We start from the raw sequence: 25,106 nt of genomic DNA, 5'->3' as shown, positions 1-25,106 counted from the left end.
GCGGACTCTTTGCACGCGAAAGGTACTCAACAGCCGATATGCGAAGCTGAGGACAGTCTGCTACGGAGTAAGAAAAAACTGACTTACACATTCAGCACGCAGCCGCTGGAGAGCGACCTAAGAAAGCTTTTGGTACGTCGAGACTCGTTGAGAGATCACGTTGTACCTCTAAAAACACTCATCTAACTCCTCTGTGATTTTGAAAAATTCTTTCATCTCTGACAAATATTTCTCCACCCCGCCGAAGAGGCGCTGAAACGAAAGTGAAAGATTGGTAAATTGGAAATCCCCTGTCATCTTGTAACTTTAACCCATAATATTTACCATCCAACTCGTGCGTCATTATTTCTGAATGAAGTAATTTATTGTTGAGAATAAAAATGCTACTAGCCGTGCACGCTACACGATTAGGTACGCGATTCTTAGTGTCATTGGATGAACGACGTAGTGTACGTTACGCGAAGTTGTTGGCGTGCGGGATTCGTATCTCAGATTACGTAATTAAAAGGCTGAATAATTTTTTTTACATCGTTATCCAGATTCGTTTATTTATTTCTTTTAAAAAACTATCCGCGTGCCGAGACTGCGTCTGATCCTGTTTCTACGAATAGAAGTTGGATCGGTATTTTCGATTTTGAAAAAACGTAGCAGTACTAAACGACTTTTTCGGTTTCGGGATATCGAGGATCTATAGATGAAGAAGAGTCAAAATTTCAAATTTTTCCCAGCCTAAAAAGATAAGCCAGGAACCAATCGATCGCAGACGAGTCTCCTCCACGTCGGACATTCTCACCGAGTTCGTATAATTCTCAACGTTGAGACTAACGGGCGTCGAGGGGGCACGTGGGCAGAATTCTACAAGTAGTCCTTGACCGAAACAATCTCATCCTTAATGCGAGCATTAGCCAGTCAGCTCCAATCTGTTCGTCACATTTCCGTACCGCTGAACCACTCGTACACTTCCTACTTGTTCTCCCTATGTAGGTACATAAATAACCCATCCGTTTACGCGTATGTCTCACTTCGTTATCCATATCGTAGCTACAGCTGTACAGTGCAGCGGTAAAACAATCGTACATGCTGCTTGAGATTAACTCCGATTCTGCTGAACCGAATAACTCGTAACCATAAATAAAAAACAAGAAACAAGAAACAAAAAAAAAAAAAAACAAAGCTATACCTACGAGTCGATTTTTCACGTCTAGACGCAAGTCACCGGGCAAACCGATCTTATCGGCATAACGAACGTGAAGTTAAAAGTTGTTTCTGGGCAAGCGGGTCTTCATCGTCTGTCAGAATACACGCCTCATCTGACAACCCTGACTTTGGACGGCAGCTGCATTGCCACGTTGCGTGATCTAGGATCCAGTTTGAAATCCTTGTCGACTCTGAGCGTAGCCAGGTAATTCATATCAATCTTAAATCCATTTTAACGATCGTTCGATCGACAAGTGTTTCGCAGATCACGAGCCGACGACCACCCACTTCGTTCAACGACGCACGGTAGGTACCGAATGCAATCTTGTCTCAGCCAATGGCGCAGCAACGAATCGGAACACAAACGTAGGATGAAAATCATTTAAAAATTTACTCAAATTATTTGAAAGTCTCCTGTACCTACCGCCTGGAGGATATGGTGAACATTTCGTCAAGTTGCCGAATAAAAAGTTTCGCTTATCACCTGTGATACCGGGTGAACCGAGAAATAGTTTTAAAAAACTGATCCCAATTCTCGATCACTGTATTACACGTATTACGCACTTGTTGTTTGTACACCGCATGGCCTGCAGCTTTCACGTCGCGGCGTCATTGACGAGCAGTGAACCCGCGGCGTCCATTATAAAATTCTTTTACACACTTATAGTCGCGTCGTATTCGCGTCAGCCGCAGTTCTCCGATTGCAGGTGTTATCTGGATAGTTAGAAGAGGGTGAAGTAAGCAGAGAAATGTTCCGATAGGAGGTTAACGCCGTCCTTATTATCAGGAGTAACGAAAAAGCCAGACAAGTTGGCGGTAGAATACACAATACGGATTATGCGTATCGAAACTAGTATACATATAATTGACGAGGAGGGTAACGAGCCTGAAACTCTCGGGTATCAGTTTTTCCCAGGATACTTCGTTGCCCGTCAATTCTCTCTTCCCTTTTCAGATGTAGTATGAAGCATTTGGACGGCGTCTGGGGATTTCGAAGCCTTCAGGAGCTGAACGCTAGAGACAACTTCATATCGGATCCTTCGCCCTGTTCCGGTGTTCGGAAATTGTCCAAACTTGACCTGAGCAACAATCAAATCACAAACCTTTCCTACTTCGCCTTTTTACGATCCTGTCATCAGCTCAAGGAACTTCACGTTGCTGGGAATAATTTTTCTAACTACAAAACGGAGATAACAGTTCGTGCGCTATGACTTTGTATATATATATATATGCTTCGAGAACCAGACAATTTTTCAAGTCGACTTTTTCTCACTGCTCCAGACGTTCCTTCCGCAAGTACGAGTCCTCGATGGTGAAGAACTGGAGGATCGTCATCGGCATTCGCATGTTACCGAAGAAGGGTAAATTGACGCACGAATGATAGGAAATTCCGGCAAGGATGATCCTTGTTAATTACTTAAAATCCTTCGTTTCCCTCCAGGTTAGCCATGAAAATTGAAGATCAAAGCTCGGAAGAGGAAAGTATAACGTCGCTTTCGGCAGAGGACGTTGATCCTGACGAGACGGTAGGTTGCTGGTATAAAATCGTGTGAAACTAGCAAGCTTAATATAAATTTGATTCTGGGAAATGTCACTTTACAACTTTCTCAATATACGCAAGATGAAAAGAGAGAAAAGTGAGGCGGTAGAAAAAATCATAGAAGAAGACGGAGAAGGAGACAACAGAAAAGAAAAGGAACGCAACGGCGAATGCGAACTATTTCTGCAAGATATTCGAACTCAATTCCCTCATAATTCTGCTAACGACTCGGAGGGAGCATTGAATAACGGTGGTGGGTATAAATCAAATTTAAGAGAGACATTGTATTCATTTCAGACCATTTGCAGCCTGCGGTCTGTCTGAAATCGTCTAGGCAATTTGGAGTAATTGTAATTTACGTGCACGTGGATGCCGTTGAATGTACATTTTTTACAAACTGTGCTGACACCGCAGAGTTTATGAACTGCGAAAATTAAACGCGGTTGGTAACCACAAAGGATCTGATAGCCATCAACCCTCGGGAGGAAGAAAAAATAAAAAAAATAAAAAATTAGAAGGAGAGGGAGTGAGAGTAGAGAATAAACGCTATCATTGTCATCACAGAATTAACAGTGGCAAATTCATCTGAATTACTGGTTAATTAATGTTAACTATGTTGTTGAATATTTGCTACACTGTTGCAAACCGCGATAAGTGCAATAATTACATAACGACCATATGTTATACCCCAGAGAGAAAGAGTTTATTACCGGTCATATAACTTAAACACACACCCAGTGTTTGTAAAATGTCGGCAGATAAAAGCATCGCTCTCGAGATCCCGCCAGGAAAGTTGTCATCTGGTCGCGTAATTTGTGGAAGCTTGGCAGTTTCTTTGCGAGGACGTAATCCAGCAAAAACCTCATCTCTAGCCGGACCCCAGGTCGGTTCATAGATCGCATGACGCACCAGAAGGATTAAATAACTTCAATCTATCAAAAGAAAATATTCTCGTATCTATTTGGGTTTGGATTTCCTAATTACACTAATCAGATCCTTTTATCACCATATCCAGCTTTGCGAATAACAATATTACTCAGCAATTATACACCAACTACTGTTTCGAAAAATATCCGTCAATAAACGTGATTCGATTTTCCACAGATAAAAGAATCTCCGAAGTCGGGTAAAAAGGAAGAGATCTAAGAAGACCGTGAGAAACTTGAATCTGAAGAGACAAACTCAGAAGAGAAGAAACGTGCATATGCTAGAACATCAGTGTCAAGATCACGTGTTGAAAAGGTGGAAGCCATCAAGCACATCACGCGCAATGCAGGCGCAAACTTATGTTTAGACGTCTCTAGTTTCGCTGCGTGGGCAAACGGCGGTTTAATTCAATCTAAACCATAGCTATAAGTGTAGTTATGCACACATTCTGCACCGTTGTTGGTACCCTGTAATACACATCGTGATCAAAAGTTTTTCTGTTTTTTTTTTTTTTTTTTTTGAAAATTCGTTACATCGCACTTCTACGGAAGGTACAAGTCATTGGTACAAAGCTGAAGACTCGAGTGAACACGAGGTAGGTATAACGTACCTTCTACCCATCTCTCGGATAACCATTGACACTACAGTTTGACCTGAGATCACCCTTGAATCGTGAAGGAGAGTCTTGTTCAATGCCTGATAGTAAGCTAATGCCGCTCGTGTCGGTGACACGCATGACGATCACGTTTGACAGTTATTGGCCTGTAAAAAGGGTTCGAGAGTTGAATAAGGGGCTCGCATCGCCGCATCGTCGCCACGTATACGACGTCGATGGAAGATGAAGAAATCAAACTACTAGTTACGGTCAATTGATCGAGATGCAAATTTAAACGACGCTCGTCTTGGCCATTGAACCTCGAACAACGAAGGAATGAATATGAATAAACGAGCACTCAATGACCCGATCGTCTGACTATCAATGTCAAATCGAATTATAATTTTATCGAACTTCTGTCAGCTGGAAACTTTGCAGATAACACTATAGCGGCCGAATGTTCCAACGAGACTCGACGATGGTCCAGACCACGGACAACATAATCATTTGTCGTAGTAAGTGTAAGTGTAAGACTGTTTCAAGTTTGCATTGCCGCAGCAGGAGAAAAGGCTTATTGTCATGCAGATAAAGCTCGCCGAGTCTGGCGAACCTCGTCATATTTAGTTGTCAGTCAGTCTGCGCCACAATACATCCAGATTCTACATTCTACATTATCGCCCAGTTAATTTACGCTGCCAATACACGCGAGCGTCGTCGACTAGTTTTAGACCATCACGTTCTCTCCCCGGCCGCAGACGTTTGACCGACGAGACGAGACTTCGCTGCTGCGCCGATGAGAGAGAGAAATAGAAGAGAAAAAACTAGGTCGGATCATAATAATGTGTATTGCGTCCTAGTTCACTTGGAAATATGCAGCAGAAGCTAGACGTCACGTGTATAACCAATAGACTTCGGCTGATGCAGAGAATTATAGGACAACACCACCTCCGTTGATCGCCTGAATCGTCATTCATTCACCCATATTGCATCACGCCATGCAGCGAATCGAGTTTAAATTTTCACCGATCAACACATTACGTAAATCACCTTCCATTTATCGGCTCACATTCGTTTCAACTCTGGAATTTTTCTCGTTCTCCATATCAGCAACCGACGTTAATGAGACCGAAATCGCATGGCACGATCTACGTGTGGAAAAATTTTCAGTGAGGAGGGGGGGGGGGGGGGGGGGGAGTACATATACATAAAAATCAGTAAAGTTATCAAATGACTGGAACGAAAGCGTCAATCAGGCGGATGACGGTCGATAACAAATTGTCGACCTTTTTTAAACCAAAATCAGTGTGATCTTACGAAGAAAAATTACATTTTGCAAGGATATTTAATTAACAACTGACCCCGAAAGACATAAGATATCGATACGATATGCTATTTGGTGATATTATAACTTGAAATGAATTCACTCGATTTAACCATGGTTGAAAAAAATGTCCCGTAAGGCCACGTCACGCTCACTGTACATCAATAGCACCCATTTTGAAATTCCGAAACTATCGGTGAAATAGTTTACACATATTTTTTGCAAAAAATAAGTGCACATTGAAGAGAAGCAAGGTTGTTTACGCGTTTTAAGGTAATTTAGTAGTAAATTTTTATATCCTTGAGGCAAAAATGGACCTGATATAATTGGTATTGGAGTTTCTAATCCGTTTCTAAAAGAGTAGCTAGATATATTAGTCTTGTGAAAAATGTTCGGACTGCGCGGGCGCGAGGAAGTCAACACGTCGAAGTCGTAGGGGTGCTTCTTCCACACCTGATTGTCACGGGTGACACGACCCACGTCGAGCAACTTTCATGTGTACACATATACATATTATGTAAATATATACATATATATATGCATATATATGCATATTTCATATAAACAGTATGAAAACACAGTCACCGGTATTGATTTCGGTTAAGGTTAGCCGCAGGTCAGCTCCAGTGACCCTGATACCTGGCCAGTGGATAATCCGTGGGTGTTTGGCTCGTCAGTCAGTCAGTCAGTCAGTCAGTCAGTCAGTGGATGGCCGATCGGGCAAAGATCATCAGGCGCCGAGTTCCAAACCTTCAAAAATGTAGTACCCGGGAAAATTATGGGGGGGATTAATAAACTCCTGATCACCATCGCGTGTATAATCCTTCCCAATGCGATCGATTGTGCGATTCAGAGCGATCTCTTCAGCGGTCCGAAAGGTACGAAACTCTACACGATCGTTTCTCTCGTAACTGATCTTCATTTTTCATCTCTCAATGATTGCCGTCGTCATTTGTATCCGATTATTTTATACCGGAAAAGAATAAGCAAAATGAGTTAAGAGTCGTCGGTTTTCATGGAAAAAACTTGGTGTTAAACGAAATTGAAAATGGTCGTTGACCGCGGAGGACCGCGTGATTGATCGGATCTCGTTCGACCCGAAGTTAGGATGAAGACGCAATCATCGAGCAGTTATGTGGCTTTCTAAATTGTATCGATATTTTTGTAACGGGTTTATATTATATCCGTAACGTTTCATTACCGTCAGCGAGGTATACGATTATCGAGTTGAGCGTCAGAAACGAATGTAATCAAGAGCTATAACGGAAAATTGTGATTACAGCTTTGGCCGGTTGGTGTTTATGTTTGCTGTCGCAACCTAAATTGTGCACATGCCCCGGTATACCGTACTTACTAATTAGGTAACCCAGGAAGAGGTGCAATTATTATAGTTTCAAATGAAATCCTGATTATAATTCACCAAGCACTCGCCATCGAGCTATTCGAACGCGTTCCTCGCATAGACTGCACTCGAGAGAAGATAAAAATTCAAATTGCTTTTCATATAAAGTGGGATAATCCTGTCGTTAAATTTGCATAACGACCGTTAAAAGGTACCAAGTAGTACTTAAATACTATACCCGTAACCGTCGCTATACTTAATTTAAACGGATAATATTTTTTTTCCGACCACATGAAAGTATACTGGTGGTAGTTACCCGTGTAACGAACCGATAACAAAGTATGTTGTAGTACACAACTAAATTATGTACATCGTCAGAATTCGATACCGTTTCGTTCTTTTTTTTTTTTTTTGTTCCATTCGTTTCCAGATCAAGTGGAGTTCGTCAACCCGAGCAAATCAGAGATCGACGTGGTCGGCGCTGCTACGGAGGCTGACGACATGAATCAAACCGTCGACACAAAAATGCCGTCAGAACTATTGATAACAACTTTGCAGGTAAATATTTCTCAAAATAAATTTTCATCTTTCTTTCACGCTGTTTTTTTCATCCACATATCTTGTCTTTAGAATCTTCCAAAAACGCGATCGTCACGTGTATTAATAATAACTGATCTACTTCCCGTATAGAACATCGTATATATACATATATGTCGATCCGTGTGAAGAAAAAAAAAAGGATAGAGAATCAGAAAACGAAAAAAAAATAAAAATAAAAAATCGATGCACAACGAAACTGTGAGAATAGCAATAAGAAAATATATGAGATAAAAATATCGGAAACAATATCCGAGGGCTGCTACATGGCGGACCTTGATTGTGTCGTCTACGATGCTGTTTGGGACGGTGATTCAGTCATTATGGGACCGCAGCCGCAGCCGCAGCCGCAGCCACAGCCGCCACCGGATCGTCGGTCGGGTTCTCCTTATACACTATTGGCGAGAGTATACAAAGATATTCGATAACGAAGGAAAACAAATCTCATATATAGAGAGAGTGGGAAGAAGTTCGCCACCCACGTGCAGCTTGTTATAGAGGCGCGGCGGTGAATTCTCGTCCCCTCTCGTATATCCCTGTGCTGTGTGTTAAATCATAAATAGGTATGGGCAATAAACTCGAGCCACAAACCGCGCGGCGGCATCTTCTACCGAACGAGTTTAGTTTCTAATTTTCCATCCTTTGTTCTTTCATCCACACACACACACACACCCACACACAGGACATATATGTAATAATTTATGACCTCGAAAGCGGAGACGGCGATGCGGCGTGTGCCGTTGCTGTTCACAATATTATATATAAGATCCGAAGGTCTGCACGTGTCTGGAGAAGATCGAGCGGTCATTCGCACAACGTCTACAGATATAAGGATGATCATGATCACGATGATGATAATAATAACAACAACAACAACAACATTTGATAATAACAATAATAATAATAATACCTGGCGAGAATTTATCCCATGGTTTGTTTTTTTTTCTATTTTTCTATCCATTTGGGGAAAAAAAAAAATTTAATATAATTATAATAACTTTGTATCATACTCGTCCATCTTACGGAATTATGTTTCGTTCCTGGCAGTAAAATTTTTTTATATTCGTATGCATTAGACTGTATCAAATGAATCGTCTAGTTTTAATTGAAAAAGTCAAGTTGAAAATATTTTTTTGTATGTGAATTGAGGAACGGTCTAGAAAAAAATGGACTCTTATCATTTTATGATAAATCTATTCTTTCGAAAGTTATTTGAGGTAATAAAAAATTATTTAACAATCTTGAATAACTTTTGAAAGAATTGATTCGTCATAAAATGCATAACAGACCTTTATTGTAGAGAGTTCAATTTCGTACAAAAATAAGTTCCATTCTTATCAGTACACTAATCCGTTGACGAGTTATAAAATTCCAAAGTTAAAAAAAAAAAAAAAAAAAAGAAATATTTCCCATATTATTTAAACGAGAAATGGAAAGTCGAGATAATGTTAGTATTAAGAGCTGAAACTTGGACAGCATCTTTTTTTCGCCATTTGCAACAATATAAATTTCTGACTTGAATTTTGAAGAAAAAAAAATATTCGATTTTCCTTGTACAGTCTAGTATGCATATGTGATATGTATGATATATATACCTCCACATATGACTGATTCATACATACACGTGCCTACGTACAGTTGAAATGTATCGTTTCACCGTGCACACAGGATATGCCGTTCTCCGGTACCATAATGGAGAACGGGACGCTGGTGGGTGTCGGTTACGCCTTTTACATCTTCGAACTGTTACGTAGCAAGATGAATTTCACCTACAAGATCGTCTTGCCGAAGGAGAGCGTGTTGGGGGATGTGAAAACCGGGGTTTTCGGACAGCTCGTAAGAAAGGTGGGCGCAACGTTTTCTATTATAAATATTCGCCATTACTTATAAATTCACGTCGACAGGTACGAAACGCGTGTCAGTGGAGTCCCAAATACGCTGGGGGGTATTCACTTGTTAAAATTGGAAAGCAGTGACTTTAAAATCGGTCGAAATCATGGAATCCCTCGTCACCCTTGATCAGTGAGTGAATACCCCCTCGCAATAACGTATATAGCGTAATAAATATCTATTAACGGACACTGAGTGACCCCCTCGTTCCGTTATTTCATCACACGATTCTGAAAATATAACGTAAACATTGATTAAGTAATCAGCGTTTACTGTAGTTATGTTCGTACGAATATCAATGTCGAGTATTGCTGGGTTTAATTACGGATAATGAGAAACATCCGGTGGTTCATTCATTTTTTTCTCGCAGAGTAATTTCTTTTATTACCATTTTTTCTTATCCTTCTTTCACCCCCCTTCTTTTTCCTCTGAATCAACGCCTCGATTCGCGCGCTTTTCACAGATTTCAGAAGTCACGTTATAAACTCTCTCCAACTGCAATATCGTGTTACATGGTCTGACGTGTGATCCTACGGCCAATAAATCATCATCCGTCGACTCGTCGTATAGTATAAACTTGTTATATATCACCTCACAGTATATATATACATATATACAGTGAAAGTGAAACATTTTAAAGAGTCGTGATTAACGGCACTGATAAATTCACATTATCGGTTAGTCGTCAATTGCATTGAAACGTGTTATACTTGCCGTACGTCATAGGGTATATCATGTATCGCATGTATGGTATGACACGCGTGCCCGCAGTGAATAACCGCCTGTAAGACGGACTCCAACTTGGTCTTATTGTTGGTCTGAAAGGACTTAGAGGAGGGGGGGTGGGGATGGGATCGAGGCTAATGAAACGACCGAAATGTCGGGGAGAGTAATAAGGAGGAGGGAGAGAGAGATTCGTTTCGTATCATTATTAGCTAACAGCGAGTTTGTACGTATGTGTATCATGTGGTACCTGCGTGTGTCGTAGATACAGCGTTAACGAGTGTTACGAGTGAATTACCTCCTCAAATATTTATTGCACAATACCGTATAAGTAGATAAATTATAGGGCCAATCCTCCGACGGTTGCAAAGTTTCTTTTTTATGTATTCACTGACGCCGCAGGAAGTCGACATGGCGGTTGCCTTCGTTCCCGTCGTACCGGAATTTCGAAACCTCATCAAGTACAGCACCGAGTTGGACGAAGCCGAATGGACCATTCTGATGAAGAGACCCGGAGAATCCGCAACCGGATCGGGTCTCCTCGCTCCCTTTGACACCCAAGTCTGGATTCTCATTGTCATATCTGTACTCGCAGCTGGGCCGACGCTTTACTTTTTGATTCTTATAAGGTATATTTAATACACGCGAGGGCTGATGTCATGCGAAGGATCGACAGAGATAGATCGCTCGATAAATTTTCACTTCGACTTCGGGTGTCGAAGTGAAAATTGAAGGATATTCTTTGTCGCGTTCTCTCAATTTATCTCGAGAAAAAGATTGTAAATTGAAAAAAATATATGTATAATTTGGAAAATAATACGACAATTTCAAAGCGCAAACATTAAACGTGAGAAACTATAAACGAGAGAAATTCTACGTTACACTAGTCTCTCGTTATAATTTCCACATAGACACGAGTGTTTTTGTTTTCCACGCTTGAATTTTTGGGAAAAAATATTATTATTGGAATATTTTTATGAGACCGTATATACAATCCTCGTATTTTGAACTCGTTATTACTATAGGCATGCGAGAAAAGATAATTCGTCTGATCAGATTAGAACGGAATTTCGTAAATGGGTAAACAAACTTCGGTGTTAGAAATAATATATGTCTGTCTTTGCTGGGTTGTTATTTGAAAATACCAATTTAGTTTGTTGATAATATATAATAAGCGCCGTTCAAATTAGTCCCCAGAGATAAGACTCCGTTGCAATCTGAAGATTTTATTTACGCGGTTCACACGCCGGTCCGTCAAATTCTATCCAATTTTCATCTAAAAATTCTCACGAATTACAAGGTATATTATACACACACATATAATCTCCTCTGAATTTTTTACCACGCTTAATATTATATAATTAAACTACTGCTCTGTAATTGTACAAACGAAACATATTACGAGCGATATGTAACATCGTTTAACAATAATTATAGAGAATATTTGGTATTTTTCAAGCGTGAAATCAGAATATCGTTACCATTTTTTTTCTCTTCCACCATATAAAAAAAAAACTTTCGACAGATTCCTGCTATGCAGAGATGGGGAACCGCGAAAATATTCACTCGCGACTTGCATGTGGTTCGTATACGGCGCTCTTCTCAAACAAGGATCAACTTTGTCACCGGTAACAGGTCAGCCTTTTTCCTTATTTTCGCGTCAAAGGTACACGTATCTGATTTGAAGAAGTAAAGTTTAATAAAAGACGCGGAACGGTGGACGAATCAGAAACAATAATCTCTTTACAGATTCCGCAAGATTGTTATTCGCGACTTGGTGGTTATTCATAACGGTACTGACGTCATTCTACACGGCAAATTTGACGGCATTTCTAACACTGTCGCAATTCACATTGCCAATTGGTTCGGCAAGTGATTTAGCGAACAAACATCAGTTATGGATCGCCGAGAAGGGTAACGCGATCGAAAAGATCATAACGCAGGTGAGTCGAGGGATGGGATGAGAATAAAATTAGGGTGTCTCAATATCGACGTCAAAATAACACGAAACCTCGCGTTCTATAATCGCACGCAGAAAAACGGCGATGAACTTACGATGCTTCGTCGATCCGTCGAAATGGGTTACGGAAAGTTTGTCAACCTGGCGGACAAAAACGACAAAGACATTCTCGATTTGGTTAGTTCGAGTGAGTATGAACCGAATGAATTTCACCCCCTTGTCGTGATTATCCAACGCACCTTGTATTTCAGACCAAATGTATCTGCGTGAAAGATCGATAGTAACATCGTTACTCTTCAACGATTACATGAATAAAACACGAGACGGTGTTCTCGAGTCGAAAAGATGCACCTTCGTCATAATGCCGGGTAGCATAATAACGAAGAGCCAGGCCTTCGCCTTCCAACTAAACACAACGATCGACGTTCCCATTAACAAAAGGTCAGTAAAATAGCCTGTAATAATTAGATGGCTCGATTGGACCGCGAAAATGATTCCATTTTACTGAATTTAAACCGAAATACAAAACAGCAACGAAAATTTTGAAACAGGCTTTTGGCGCTGGTCGAAACCGGGATCATAAGGTTCAAAACTTCGGAGCATCTTCCGGGCACCGAGATATGTCCGTTGAATTTGGGATCCACCGAAAGGCAGCTGAGAAATTCGGATCTGATAATGACGTACAAGGGCGTCTGCATCGGCTTTATCGTCGCGCTGACGGCATTCACCGTCGAGGTGATTTACCGTCTGGTCATACGACGGGAAAAGCTGAGGAACCACCAGCAGCCCGAGCTACCGGCGTACAGGATAAACGTTGCGGAAAAATCGAATTTCCAGAGAAGCCCGCCACCCCTCTACCAAAATATCCACATTCAAGATTACTCTAAAAAACAGTCGATCAATGGCCGCGATTATTACGTCGTGAGGGAAAAGGACGGCGAGAAAAGACTCGTCCCCGTACGAACGCCCTCCGCTTTTCTATTCCAGTATGCTGCATGATAATGAAACCCTTTTCACCGAGTGTAAAATATTATACAAATTGACTACTATGACTTTCGTGTATGTATTTTCAAATAAAATGAGTTTTGGCAATAATTCGTCGAATCGCATAATTTCACCGATCATCGAATCTCACCCCCTTATTCGGAATTTATACACCTCTGACATCCTGTTCTTCAATTCGCCCCGCAAACTTTGAAGTACTATGTAATAAATTTACGAAGAAATAGCTCGTGAAGATCGTTTGCATCCAGAAAAGTTATACGGAACGAAGGAGGAGAAAATTGCAATTAGACAATTTCCTTCAATTGTTCTTATCAAATCAAATGAAATCTAAATTTTCATTAAAAATTTCTTTAGAATTTCTTAAAATATCCGACATTTAATTAATTTCTTTTTCTTTTACCACGTTAAGAACTAAAAATCCCCATTTTTGCCGGGTTGCTCAAAACAGCGTGAAAATGTAATTGTAAAAAGTATAACAAAAAAAAAAAAAAAACCGAGTCCACTGGAATACGCATGTTTATAATATATCTTGCACAAATGCAATGCATGTGAGTAATTTATTTAAGGCATTACCTTAATACAGGTATATAAGCATTATTATATATACATTTATATTTGAATCAATACAGAATTGTAAGTACAAACACCCGAAAGTGCGTGAGATAACAAAGAGCTGGAAGCAAAAAAAAAAATCAGAATAATTAGAGCGCAAACATTATATTCGCGTCGGCAAATTGTTTTTCGAATTATTATAGTGCAGAATGAAGTGTGGTAAACAAGATACTACTTATGTTATCCAAATCTAGAAAACGTACAAAATGCGCCCAAATGTAATACATGTATATGTATAACAACAGAAATTTTATCGGAACACGATATGTGAACATATCCTTGTTGTCCATGTATTTACTGCGCATCTCGCGATTAGAAGCGTGACCACATCCTGTGAAGTAGTAATTAGTCAGAAATAATGCGATAAAAATATACTAGCGTAAACGATTATATTTAAAAATACATTTTTTCATTGTTTTTTTTTTTCTTTTAACTGTATACAAACAAACAAAAGAATTTCTAGCTCGTTGTTACTACTCACGATTATTAAACCTTGTAACGACTAGTAGGCAGAAAATTATACGTGGATGTCTATTTCCTTCGGTGATATGAACGTTGAATATCTTATTACTGTTAAACAAAGTCCAATGAAATCAAGATTTATGAAATAACACATTGAATGCAACTTGCGGAACAAATTGTATAAATTTAAATTTTACTTGAGATTTGTCCTGCGGTAAACCGACATCCGCAGAAATTTTAAAACGACAATTCGAATTCATTGCGGTGAAAGAAGGGCAATTAATAGTTGAGTAGAGCTGGAATACATTACACGATATCTGTGACTCAATGGGGAATATAAAAATAACCAAAATGAGGTAAATGATTTGCGTTTTACTCGGAAGACTTAATTCTGAAGCAAAACAATAACAACCAATTAATAAACGCCGTCGTAAATCATGTCAGTCGTATTATTATCTGTATGTATAAAAATTATGAGAATTGTTATGCAATTAATTGAAAGCCCGCGCTCATTTGAACTTTGTCAGATAGAAATATCTTTCGCCTCGTATTACGGTTAAAGTTTCTAGAAAATAAAGCAGTGTTAATTTATTGCCGAAAAAACCAGAATGATATTTTCGTATCGAACTTGAAAATAAAATCTGGACTTTTTGATTTCAGAAGTTCGGGGTTATCACAGCGCGTGTTATGTTTAATTATACTTGTAGGCATCATTCGTGAAGCTGACTCGTTGTCAACATTGTAAATAACAAAAATATCAGATCAAATTATTTCATTTTATTAAAATTTTATTTCTTATATTTGTAGTCGGTAAACGAAATAAGAATTCTCCTTTACATTTATCCTCTACCAATGGTAACTCAGATTCCTCGCCGGTGTTAAAAAAAAAGCAGCGGTTTGACCAATTAATAATGACAGAATATAATAATAAATTCAGATCAACCATCGTTCCAACCACATACCGATAGCAACAAATAGTAGAGCCTAACCCTCGGATAAAAATTTTTAACGTGTTTTTCGCGAAACTTAAACGAGTCTCTTGATACAAATTTGCCGATTTAAATACATCGTATGATATTAACGCGTTCTGTTAATTATAAATATGTCTTTTGCACTAGTTATCTGACTCAGAAATTTTATTACAGCCAACAATGAATTAGTCAGTTTTACAAGTAAAAAAACTGGGAACGCAATTAAAATTTGACTATACCGAAAACAAAATGATATATTTAAGGTAAAAGGAAAAAAATAACAATCAACAACGGCGCTTAACGTTGAAAAACCGAGCATAAGTTAGTGAAGAGAAAAGAGAATACAAAAAAAGAACTATTATTCAAGTAACAGATTATTTCTTCGACTAACAAGCTTGTACAAAATCGATTAAATCCCTTATTTAGTATGTGAGTCTTGGCACTCTGACGATTTTTGTTTAAAGTATTTGATTGATTTCATTTTAGCACAATAATTATTTGTTATACCTAATGTCTTGTTGATTCAGTTTTTCCAATTTCTCGACTTTGCAACAATCGTGTAAGCAAGTCTCATTAGTATTTTTATCATTATTGTCTTGCAGCTGGATGAATTTTGTTTTTATCATTAGTTTGTTTAATTTTTTCAAATTTAAACTTTTTTCGTTGGCTGTGAGGAATGCAAAGAGAAAATCTTGTCCGCGTGAGAATCGATTTAGTGGATCATTGAATACTATCGTCTCGTTTATACAGTATAACTGTGATGTAATACATAACGTATAAATTTCACATTCATCAACGTTTCTTTTATATACAACACACGCAAATCAATCCACATTCTGGATGTTCATAAATATATATATATATATCTGCTACATACTATCAATTATATTATAATATGTATATAAAGGTTTTTTGACTGCTTTCAAACCTCCACATCCTCACACTTCCGAATCATAAAATAATGGAATAATTTACTATTACGAAAATATTTCATCATACATATCAATAAATATCAACGATCGTGAACGCAGCTCCTTCATTTCCATTATTTTGGTTTTTTATTTTTAACTAATGCCTTCTTTTTCTTCTCAAGCGCCTCCATTCGTATATCTTCCAAGTCTTCCATAATGCCTGAAAAATTTCACACAATATCTAACATGAGCAAAGGTGGTCAGATGAAAAGCTGAAGAAACGATAAAAATTCCTGAAACTATCCAACATTTACCTGTTTGCACACAAAAAAATCTACATCTATTAAAGTTTAGAGAATTAACAATGAAACGAAATAATTAAAAACTCCTAATAGGCAGTTCAGATTTGTATGGAGAATCGTCAGCCAGACTCGATATATTAAGAGCAGCTACAACTACAAGCCATAAGCAAATCTACTCGAGGAACGGAATATTTCACAGGTTTAGGGTTATTACCAATTTTCGTAGAAACATATTCTTCCTTCAGTTGCTGAGCAAAATTACTTTCCATGCCAGCATCGTCTTCGTCCAAGTCCCTGTATTTACTTTTGTCATATCCAAATATCTCACTGATATATTTACTGTAATCTTCCGCCCCATTCTCTGGTCCATCGTCAATAAAATCGTCCAACTCTGAATCGTGCTCAGAATCGTCATCGTAAATGCGACCTGCAGTGGGACAAGGAATGCAAAGAGGTATGATATGAGCGTTTAAATTACAATCTTTGAAGATAGTGGTTAGATCGAGATAAAATAAAACCAAAAGGCCAACTAAAACGATAAAAGAACTATAAAAAAGACTATCTCACGTTTCTTGATCATGGGTTTCCGTTTCACATCCTTCGGAGGAAATTGCTTGGGCCTCGCAGGTCTGACATCAGGTGGTGGAAACTGTCTAGGCTTGATATCAGCAGGAGGGAATTGTCGTGGTTTTGCATCGGGTTTCAGAGCCTGTCTGAGTTTAGAATCTTTTCCAGATAACTTTTGTTCAGGAACTTTCGATTTACTCGACGATCCATTTACAGATTTCTCCTCCACTCTTTTAACTTTACTAAGTGCCAGTTTTTTCTTCTCTTCTTCTATACTGCGCCGCATTTCTTCAAGCATTTTCTTTTCAGCTTCAATTTTCTTGCGTTCTTCAATCAGCTTGTCTTTTTCTGAAGGCTTACTTTCTCTCTCTGAAGGCTTATTACTACTGCTATGATTACCGACTCTATCATTGACTGCAGACGGTTTCTTGGGAATAGTAGTTAAGGGTGGTTTATGCGTCAAGCTATTTTTATCCACAACGCTAGAACTCGGTACACTTTTTGCACCGTTTAATTTAGGAATTCTATTAACCACAGGCTTGGCAGTCTTGCCAGAATTTACTGGAGAGTGAGAATTTTTCGGATTTTCATTCATACGATCTCGCTGCTCTTTCCGCTCGCGCCATTCCTTTTCCTTGAGATGTTCTCTCATCTGTTTTTTAGTCATTAATCTTTCGGGTTCTTCGATTTTTGGCAGTTTTGGCTTCGTCTCCAACACAATGGGCTCATGCTGTTTTTTTTCAGCTATCTGTAGGAGTTGCATAAAATCCATCGGGGGAGGAAGCGGCCTTTTCTTAGGCTTCGGTTTCTCTTCTCTTTCTTTTTCAGGCACTGTTGTTCTTTCTTTTTCCTGTTTAGACTCGAGTTCAGGACTCAATGACTCTTTCTCACCACTCGTACCTTGAGATTTTCGTTTTCGTCTGTGACCTGAAGAATCCTCTATTTCTTGTTGTTTCAACGCTTGTCTTACTCTGTCCTGTCAAACCGATTGACCAAATTAGACCAAATACAAATCGCGAAATGGGAGCAGAAATGAAGAGAACAAAAACAACGAAGTTTTAAACTTTGTGTATTATTTACCTTGGTAGATGCGATATCCTTAACAGTTTTCTTTCCACTTTCGGAAAACAATGGTTTTTCTTGTGGCAGATTTTTATACTTGTTCATTAGCTGATTGTAAAAAGCTGAAGCCTCCTGAGATACGTAACCATAATCATCCTCATCTGGCTGGGAAGGGCCTATAATTAATTAAATATAGTTTCAAGTTCAGCAGTTTCTTCTAAAACGCATCGTACTATATCGAACTTGGTACTACGATAACAGCTGTTAGAAGTTTATTGCGAAAAATTTAAACTTCAAGAATCTACAATCACCTTAAGACTGTCATTCTTCAGCACAAATATTTGCCCGCCAATCCATAAGGTTCCAAGAGGTAGTGCTTCTAATCACATTGTTACACAACCGGTTATTATGAACACGTTGTGACATTCTGTCAAAATTACTTCAATATTTTCTATTGCTATTTGGCTCAAGTTGCTCAAAGTATCGGCAAACGAGCTTTGAAAAATTCGTAAAGAGAACGTGCAAAACCAATCAATTTTGGAATATTTGCACAATATGGGAAGATAAATTTTTATCGCAAATTGCATGAAATTTCAACACTGGTGAACGTAAAGCTGCAAATAGTCATATGTATGCCCAATACACTAAACACCAAACGTTGATGCAATTCAAATGTTTTGAAAGGAAAAGCAAAAGGCAAAAGTTACTAGTTGAAGCTCTATGTATGTTACGGAGCAAGTACGGATGATAAAAAGGAAATTGAATTCGAATCGTATTGATTTTATACGATGTAAAAAACACCAGAGACCAATGCTATAAATCGATTGTTTGTTTTCGTGCGATAAGAAATTGTTGGTAACTCGAGAAAATGAAATTCACGAGGAACGAAAGAATGGACGACTGTTAATAGTAAGCAATTAGTTGTATTGAGTTTCTGTTCTCAGGAATTATAAAAATGGGATGATGGAAGAAAATCGATACTTCAAACCCTCTACACTACTCTAAAATTAGTTATCTGACCTTAATATATCCCTCAGAATCCTCTCTCCGCTGTGTAAAATCCAGCAAATCATTTCTTTCTGGTTGACGCAATTATGGGTGGTGGGTATATTCATTGGTATCGCTTGCACTACAATTCGTTTATTACCTGTGGGCAAAAACGTTGCCCGTTACGGGTAAATAATTTACGAAACAATAATAACAAGTCTTCGCTACAATTATTTCCAAGCTTGTAATTTCTTGTTGTTTCGATTCCTATTTCCTGTTTCTTTTTTTTCTCTCTTTCTTTGCACTAACTAGATGTTAGGAACATACCTCTTGGAAACTCATTTCGCAATACATACAGCTCTTAAGATTGAAATTACCTCAATACAGAGAAAATTCATTCTTCAATCTTATAATCAGTAAAATTTAATAACTATTGTGCTTTTACACATGATTTAAGCTGATATTAATGAATAAAATTTTTAAACTACGTAACGCTGCTAGGCAAAAATTTTGAATCTACGAAAAATGTTAGCCTTGTATACATTACAAGTCAACTATAGCAACGAGCTGTAAAATTAATTATCGGCTACGAATCACGTCAAATTTATAATTTGAGTAATAAGCACTGCCCAAAATAATGACAGAAAATGTGTGCTATTACACATTATCTCATTTTAATACGTTTTTATGTGAACGTTTTTCTTTAGATTTCCCCATCGATAAGACTATCAATTACTACATCACAATACAAGGTAACATAATAGCGTTATATCATACCTGCCATAGTAACAGCCGTATTATCATTATCAATGGCGTCCGCGAGTACAGATTTATTAGCAGCCTTACAGACTTTTAAATGCTTATTGATCCTACTCTGAGCCTTGTGATCTCGTAACGCTAACAGATTCTGAAATAAGTCAAAAGGATTAAAACGTAGAGGATTGGAAAAATTTCAAAATTACAGATTATAAGACACGCTGCCACATATTTCAATTATTGACAATGAAAAGTGGAAAAAAAGTAAAAAACATGACAAGTGTAAGAAATATGAATATATTTTTCGACATTCACTTTTTTTTAATAATCATAGCTGTGGTAATATTATCAAAACGACGTAAGAAAACAAATATATATTTCCTTCCTTAACTCAACGAATGAACAGTATAATTCAAGACAACCGTTGGTATAAGGAACGGCAAATAAGGCAACAATAAAACTCTTTGTGAAAAATATTACAGAAAATGATATCGATATACCTCTTTTCTTTTTTTGGCATCCAGAACCTTCTGTCGTTCCTCCTCCTCTTTCTTGGCGAGAAACTTTTTAATATTAGTCGATAAATTGCTCGACGACTTTGACTGTTTTTTGGGTGGCGTGAACTTTGTCTGATAACAGGCGACTGGCTGTAAATGTAGCATATTGATAATTAGCCAATTGGTAGCATTAATTGGTTTGAGAAGGGTAAGGAAAAGAAATCGTAAATGAAGTTAAGCAATGATTAATGATTAATCGGGGCATCTAGATTGACGAGGGGAAGGGAAAGAAGGTGGGAGGGAGGATTGCGTGGATATTTCAGATTCTAACCACCGACAGTGGACGATATAATTCCGAATTAAATATGTACATGAAAGAGATACCTGTTTTCCACCTCCATTCTTTTGCGCTACATTCAACAATGTACCGAAATCCATTTTCCTTTCAGTTAATACGTGGAAAAACACCCGCAGACTATATTTCACAACAGAGATCGCTTGATTCGAACATTCTCTGAAACCACCGAACGACGATCTTGCGGTCAGCTAAAGTCCGCTTGCGTTTATTATTACCGTCGTCACTCGCTGCTCACGACGAACAGTTTATTTATTTTATGTTTTCTCAGATTCTTTCTCTTCTCTTCACTTATCACACTTCAGCCGTCTTCCATACGGGTGCAAAGCAAACTAATGCCAAAAGCGAATGCGGAAACACTGCAAAGTAGGAGTGATTAAGCCATAGACTAAGAAATGTCTAGACTGTTCTGGTTCAGTAACGCCCTCCGACGCCGAATAGGTTTTCGGAACTAATTTTCAGGCTACTCGATCGGTAAGCGAATGTCGGTAACCGACTAATACTCTGCCCCATTTAGCATCACAGAAGCCAAGATTGTTTGTAATTTGTTCCGTTCAGACTGTGTACTGATCTGAATACATGTGATATTGTGGGTGGAAAATTTCGCAACCGGTTATACGTCCTAAAGTTCAGCCATGAAAAATCGAAGCGCGTAGCCTTGCGACGCGCAACCTGGCATGCCATCCGTGCATCCCGTGCACAGTCACGCCTGTAAAAAATGTTTTTTTTTGTTTTTTTATTCTTTTTTATTAGCAATTTACTTTAAACGAAAATACAATTGACATTTCTCCCACGAATGCTGCTTTTTTCAATTAAATACTCGCTAGAAATTATAAAAGTATAATATAATACCTTGCAATATTGTACACAAATCCGGGTACTTGCTACACATTCAACATTATTAAAAGGGAAATTTCTATGTTGATTTTTCGTAGAAGTGCAATTTCACAGGAAAATTGAAAATTTTCTACCTGTGGGGTTCGGGTTGTTTTCGGGGAAATTCGTCCGCGGCCTGCGACCGTTAGAATTTTATTGTGACCACCTGTCCTAGTCGGCGGGGTCCTTTGTTAGTGTACCTCTGCGAATTTGGGCAGTGAAAGAGCATTTACACATTAATGACAATAATCCTTGGGGGGAATAAGCACTTACGTTTTCAACCGCATTTTAAGCGATAGAGACAGTACGCCTGAAGGTTGAACAACCGAACTTACACGCCGGTAAAAGGATTGCAGGCGTTATACCAATTGACTTGATCGTTCGAAAATATGTGTATACGTAAGATCGGAAAATAAGAGTATAATACTCTCTTCGTAAAACGTCACTGAGGCAGGGATCTGTGTAAACTCTGATGAGAATTCGATTTGAGAAAAAAAAAAATATAATTATGCATAATGTCGTTGAAAATTATTGAAATAAAAAAAATGGTTATAATGGAATACAGCGCAAAATCTCTGAAGCAATGTAATAAAAATTATAGTCTTAAAACTGAACTTTATTTAGGTATACATATAATACTTAAATAATAGATAATAAAATGAATGTAATTCATGAAAATTCATGAAATATGTTTTTTCTGTCTCAGGCCGTTCGACGCACGATTCCTCAATAATTGCGGCTTACTTTAATGCCGGCATCTCAATTAGCTCGCTTATTTCTTTTATTTTCTTCCTCTATACGTATAAATCTCTTCCGCTGAGGACCCATTGAGAAAATGACTGTGCAAAGGGGGTCTCGCCGTTGTCTGCTGATGAAATATAACAGCTCGAATTATTATCTAGCTTATCGCCTACTATGCACAGTGGTTCGTACATACTACATCATAGGATGATACGCGAGGATAAGCCGCATGTATCTATCAGCGAAGTAAGAGGAGGTTGTCACGTTGAATCATTCTTCAGTCTACCGTGAGCACCGCTAGCGTAAAATAGATCCGCAGATCCGTGCTTCCACGCTTGTGAGCACGAGGTTTGCAAACATACATGTAATAAACATATCAATGCAAAGCATTGGAAAGCAAACGACGATACAAACCCAGATCTTGATTTAATGCAAATTCTTGCTCAAACGTTTCTTTCCGCCATCTATTTTCATTCAAGTCTACAGAGAAAGTCCAAAAAATGTGCAATCTATAGAATATAAAGAAAAAAACGTGAAACAGCAATGTCAGTTTGAAAAGTGCGAGAGTGAGGATAGTTTGAATATCTCTGAAATAATTTCTTTGTGTCGATTCGTCCCGCGGTGAATAATTGCTTAAACTTTAGTATAAAACGAAAGCAGCTATTGCATAAATACGTGCGTCTTTGATCACGGAAAGTGTCGTCGATCATGCGTAAAAATCCATCCGCATGATTCGAGTCTACACGGTACAAATTATACAAAATAATCGTTGGCTGTACGAAAGTTAAACTATATAAAAACTGGAATAAGAATTTGAATTCTCATCATCGCACGCAACGCGAATGACGATTATTCACTACCTGTTATTCCAAGCAGTTCCACCACACGATTTACAGTTACACGGTGAAATTTGTTTTTCTAATCTACGCAGGCACATGTCACGCTGCTGCAGTAGCAGCAGCAGCAGCAGCATCAGTGCCGATTCAACAAAATATTAAGAATAATAATATGTTGAAAAGAAGCGCGAAACCTCAACCCATTTTCGTATTGTATATAAGAATAAATTCACAATAAAAATGTAGATAAGAATCTGCCCTGAACAATGAGGGTAAAAACATGAAGAAACACGAGATACCGGTACCTATACCATAATCATTGAGATACCGTTGATAAACGAGATAACTAGAATAGTGACGACCGCTTTTTTTCTCCTCGCGACCGTTTCAATCGGACCGAGTACCAGTGCAGGAACTTGTAAGTTCCTATCAAGAGTCGCGAAGCTGCATCACGTTGCGTTGAGGACATCCCATAGAAGCGAAGTAACTCGAGACGTACTTTAACACCCAGCTCAGAAGGTGGATATAAAGGTAGTTCTGTGACTTTCGATCTATATCACTTTACCGGAAACATTATTACCATTGCGGAGAGCTATTACGCCCATGCATACAATAGAACGGAATCGTTGATTGATAATTGAACCGATTAATTTCTATGATTGTCTAATTGTATCAAAGATTGTCAATATTACGATTTTCGACTCAATGAAATACTGCATGAAAACGATAGTTCATTCGCAAATCAGCCTTCAAACGAATAAGTATCAATCTTCCGTTGAAACGATGCTTGCTTTGTACGATCGTGTAATTATGAACGCGAAATATCGAGATTTTATTGGAACGATTCGTGTTAGACGAATAAAGCATTAATTCGCGACTTTAGAATTATCTAAAATTTAGTAAACCGCATAATAAAACTAGAGACACTCATATTTCGAAATCATAGTTCCTTCGGTCATTATAAAAATGGAAAAGAGTAAATTTTTCTCCCCAATCTTTCGTTACGATAACGTTACTAACTTCAACATCGTCATTAGAAAACGTTCACTCGTCGCATAGATGTTTAACTGGAATTAAGTGTAGCTAAAATACATTTCGCTCCAAAAGCTGCGCAGTTTCTTTTCGTTGTCACGAGTAATAATAACAAGGATGACGAGAAACTGGCATTAGCCTCTCAGGTAGCGATTTTCTAAACGATTTTAACAGTCGATCTGCACAACTCTACCAAGCCTCCACACTACGCAATCAAGTCCCATAAGTGGCAATCTAAATCCATTTGATGATTTAAGCCCGGATATTCGCAACCAACACCGGGACAATTAGAGCTATATACGTTGTATTTACTGCACGTACAAGCGTACAAGTTCGTGGATCATACAAAGAGACGCAATGAATACAGACAGAGTTGCATTACATACGATCCGTAATCGCGAATTATAAAACGTCGCGTCAATTTGTCGACACAATGTTCTGCAGCTTGGCTTGTGCTAATTCAACAAGCTCCTTACTACAGCAGAGAGATGATCTGTCGCGGTGGAAAAGTGCAGTGTAATGACCTGTAATCAGAGATTAGCCCGACTTTGAAATAATAATTACACCGATTTGCACCGAGAACTGCAACGGCCTTGATCTTCTGCTAATAACAACATACTTCGTGTCGTCGGCTGGGAAGAAGGTGTTATTTTGACTTCGTCGTGGAAAAGCGAAAACAATATGTTCTGTCTCCCAGCCGACGATGTGAAACATATATATATATATACACATGTGTATATCTAACAATAAGCTCAGAGTCTGGAATTATTATATATCTTTTTACGACATGATTTACATAATGATTGGAAATATTTATTTACAGCATAACGTGAACTCTGCCAGGTGCAGGGACTTAGACACACAGGTGCTTGGTTTTCTTAAGATGTGCAACTTGTTTTCTTGCAATTTAATTTATTGCTCGATTTTTGAAAGTGAATTAATATAACAGTCAGATTACAACGGTGACAATTGCATTTTGTATTAATATTATCATACGCTTTGAAAATATGATGCTGAAGTTAGTTCCAATTTTACAGTGACT

At 38.3% G+C, this 25,106-nt stretch overlaps 3 protein-coding genes and 1 pseudogene across 4 annotated transcripts; 3 read left to right on the top strand and 1 right to left on the bottom strand.

Moving 5' to 3' along the window:
- The first annotated feature begins 380 nt into the window (after positions 1-380).
- On the top strand, positions 381-2,854 carry LOC124412748 (leucine-rich repeat-containing protein 56). Its single transcript, XM_046892869.1, has 5 exons — positions 381-497; positions 1,206-1,402; positions 2,153-2,393; positions 2,479-2,558; positions 2,639-2,854. Exons 1-5 carry the CDS (start codon positions 381-383, stop codon positions 2,748-2,750), a joined length of 747 nt encoding a protein of 248 aa, XP_046748825.1. The 3' UTR covers positions 2,751-2,854.
- LOC124412277 (glutamate receptor ionotropic, delta-1) lies at positions 2,512-13,189 on the top strand. 2 transcript variants are annotated; one of them, XM_046892021.1, is made up of 10 exons: positions 2,512-2,534; positions 6,314-6,458; positions 7,353-7,480; positions 9,188-9,364; positions 10,535-10,761; positions 11,658-11,767; positions 11,882-12,075; positions 12,168-12,279; positions 12,344-12,533; positions 12,644-13,189. In XM_046892021.1, exons 2-10 carry the CDS (start codon positions 6,359-6,361, stop codon positions 13,089-13,091), a joined length of 1,686 nt encoding a protein of 561 aa, XP_046747977.1. In that variant the 5' UTR covers positions 2,512-2,534; positions 6,314-6,358; the 3' UTR covers positions 13,092-13,189. The 2 variants fall into 2 exon arrangements, with proteins under 2 accessions (XP_046747977.1, XP_046747976.1); XM_046892020.1 differs by lacking the exon at positions 2,512-2,534 and having other exon boundaries at positions 6,243-6,458.
- LOC124412747 lies at positions 2,752-3,897 on the top strand (annotated as a pseudogene).
- Positions 13,190-15,500: 2,311 nt separating the features above from the next.
- On the bottom strand, positions 15,501-20,765 carry LOC124412086 (protein SPT2 homolog). The gene is made up of 7 exons (XM_046891693.1): positions 20,609-20,765; positions 20,228-20,374; positions 19,749-19,878; positions 18,003-18,160; positions 16,923-17,898; positions 16,570-16,782; positions 15,501-16,273 (listed from the first exon to the last, which is right to left on the bottom strand). Exons 1-7 carry the CDS (start codon positions 20,660-20,662, stop codon positions 16,188-16,190), a joined length of 1,764 nt encoding a protein of 587 aa, XP_046747649.1. The 5' UTR covers positions 20,663-20,765; the 3' UTR covers positions 15,501-16,187.
- Between the last annotated feature and the right edge of the window lie 4,341 nt (positions 20,766-25,106).

This window comes from Diprion similis, chromosome 11, assembly GCF_021155765.1.
Source record: "Diprion similis isolate iyDipSimi1 chromosome 11, iyDipSimi1.1, whole genome shotgun sequence".
Classification (NCBI taxonomy): domain Eukaryota; kingdom Metazoa; phylum Arthropoda; class Insecta; order Hymenoptera; family Diprionidae; genus Diprion; species Diprion similis.
Note: the sequence above shows the minus strand (reverse complement) of the source record. Positions and strands in the feature narration are given on the sequence as shown.

Coding starts and splice junctions, on each gene's coding strand:
- LOC124412748 (XM_046892869.1), top strand. CDS start 381: ATGCTACTAGCCGTGCACGCTACACGATTAGGTACGCGATTCTTAGTG. Junction 1,403..2,152: donor TCGACTCTGAGCGTAGCCAG/GTAATTCATATC, acceptor TTCCCTTTTCAG/ATGTAGTATGAAGCATTTGG. Junction 2,394..2,478: donor ACTACAAAACGGAGATAACA/GTTCGTGCGCTA, acceptor TCACTGCTCCAG/ACGTTCCTTCCGCAAGTACG.
- LOC124412277 (XM_046892021.1), top strand. CDS start 6,359: ATGGGGGGGATTAATAAACTCCTGATCACCATCGCGTGTATAATCCTT. Junction 9,365..10,534: donor TCGGACAGCTCGTAAGAAAG/GTGGGCGCAACG, acceptor CTGACGCCGCAG/GAAGTCGACATGGCGGTTGC. Junction 12,280..12,343: donor TCTCGATTTGGTTAGTTCGA/GTGAGTATGAAC, acceptor CTTGTATTTCAG/ACCAAATGTATCTGCGTGAA.
- LOC124412086 (XM_046891693.1), bottom strand. CDS start 20,662: ATGGATTTCGGTACATTGTTGAATGTAGCGCAAAAGAATGGAGGTGGA. Junction 20,375..20,608: donor AGAATGGAGGTGGAAAACAG/GTATCTCTTTCA, acceptor CTACATTTACAG/CCAGTCGCCTGTTATCAGAC. Junction 16,274..16,569: donor ATATGTTTCTACGAAAATTG/GTAATAACCCTA, acceptor GAAATTTTTCAG/GCATTATGGAAGACTTGGAA.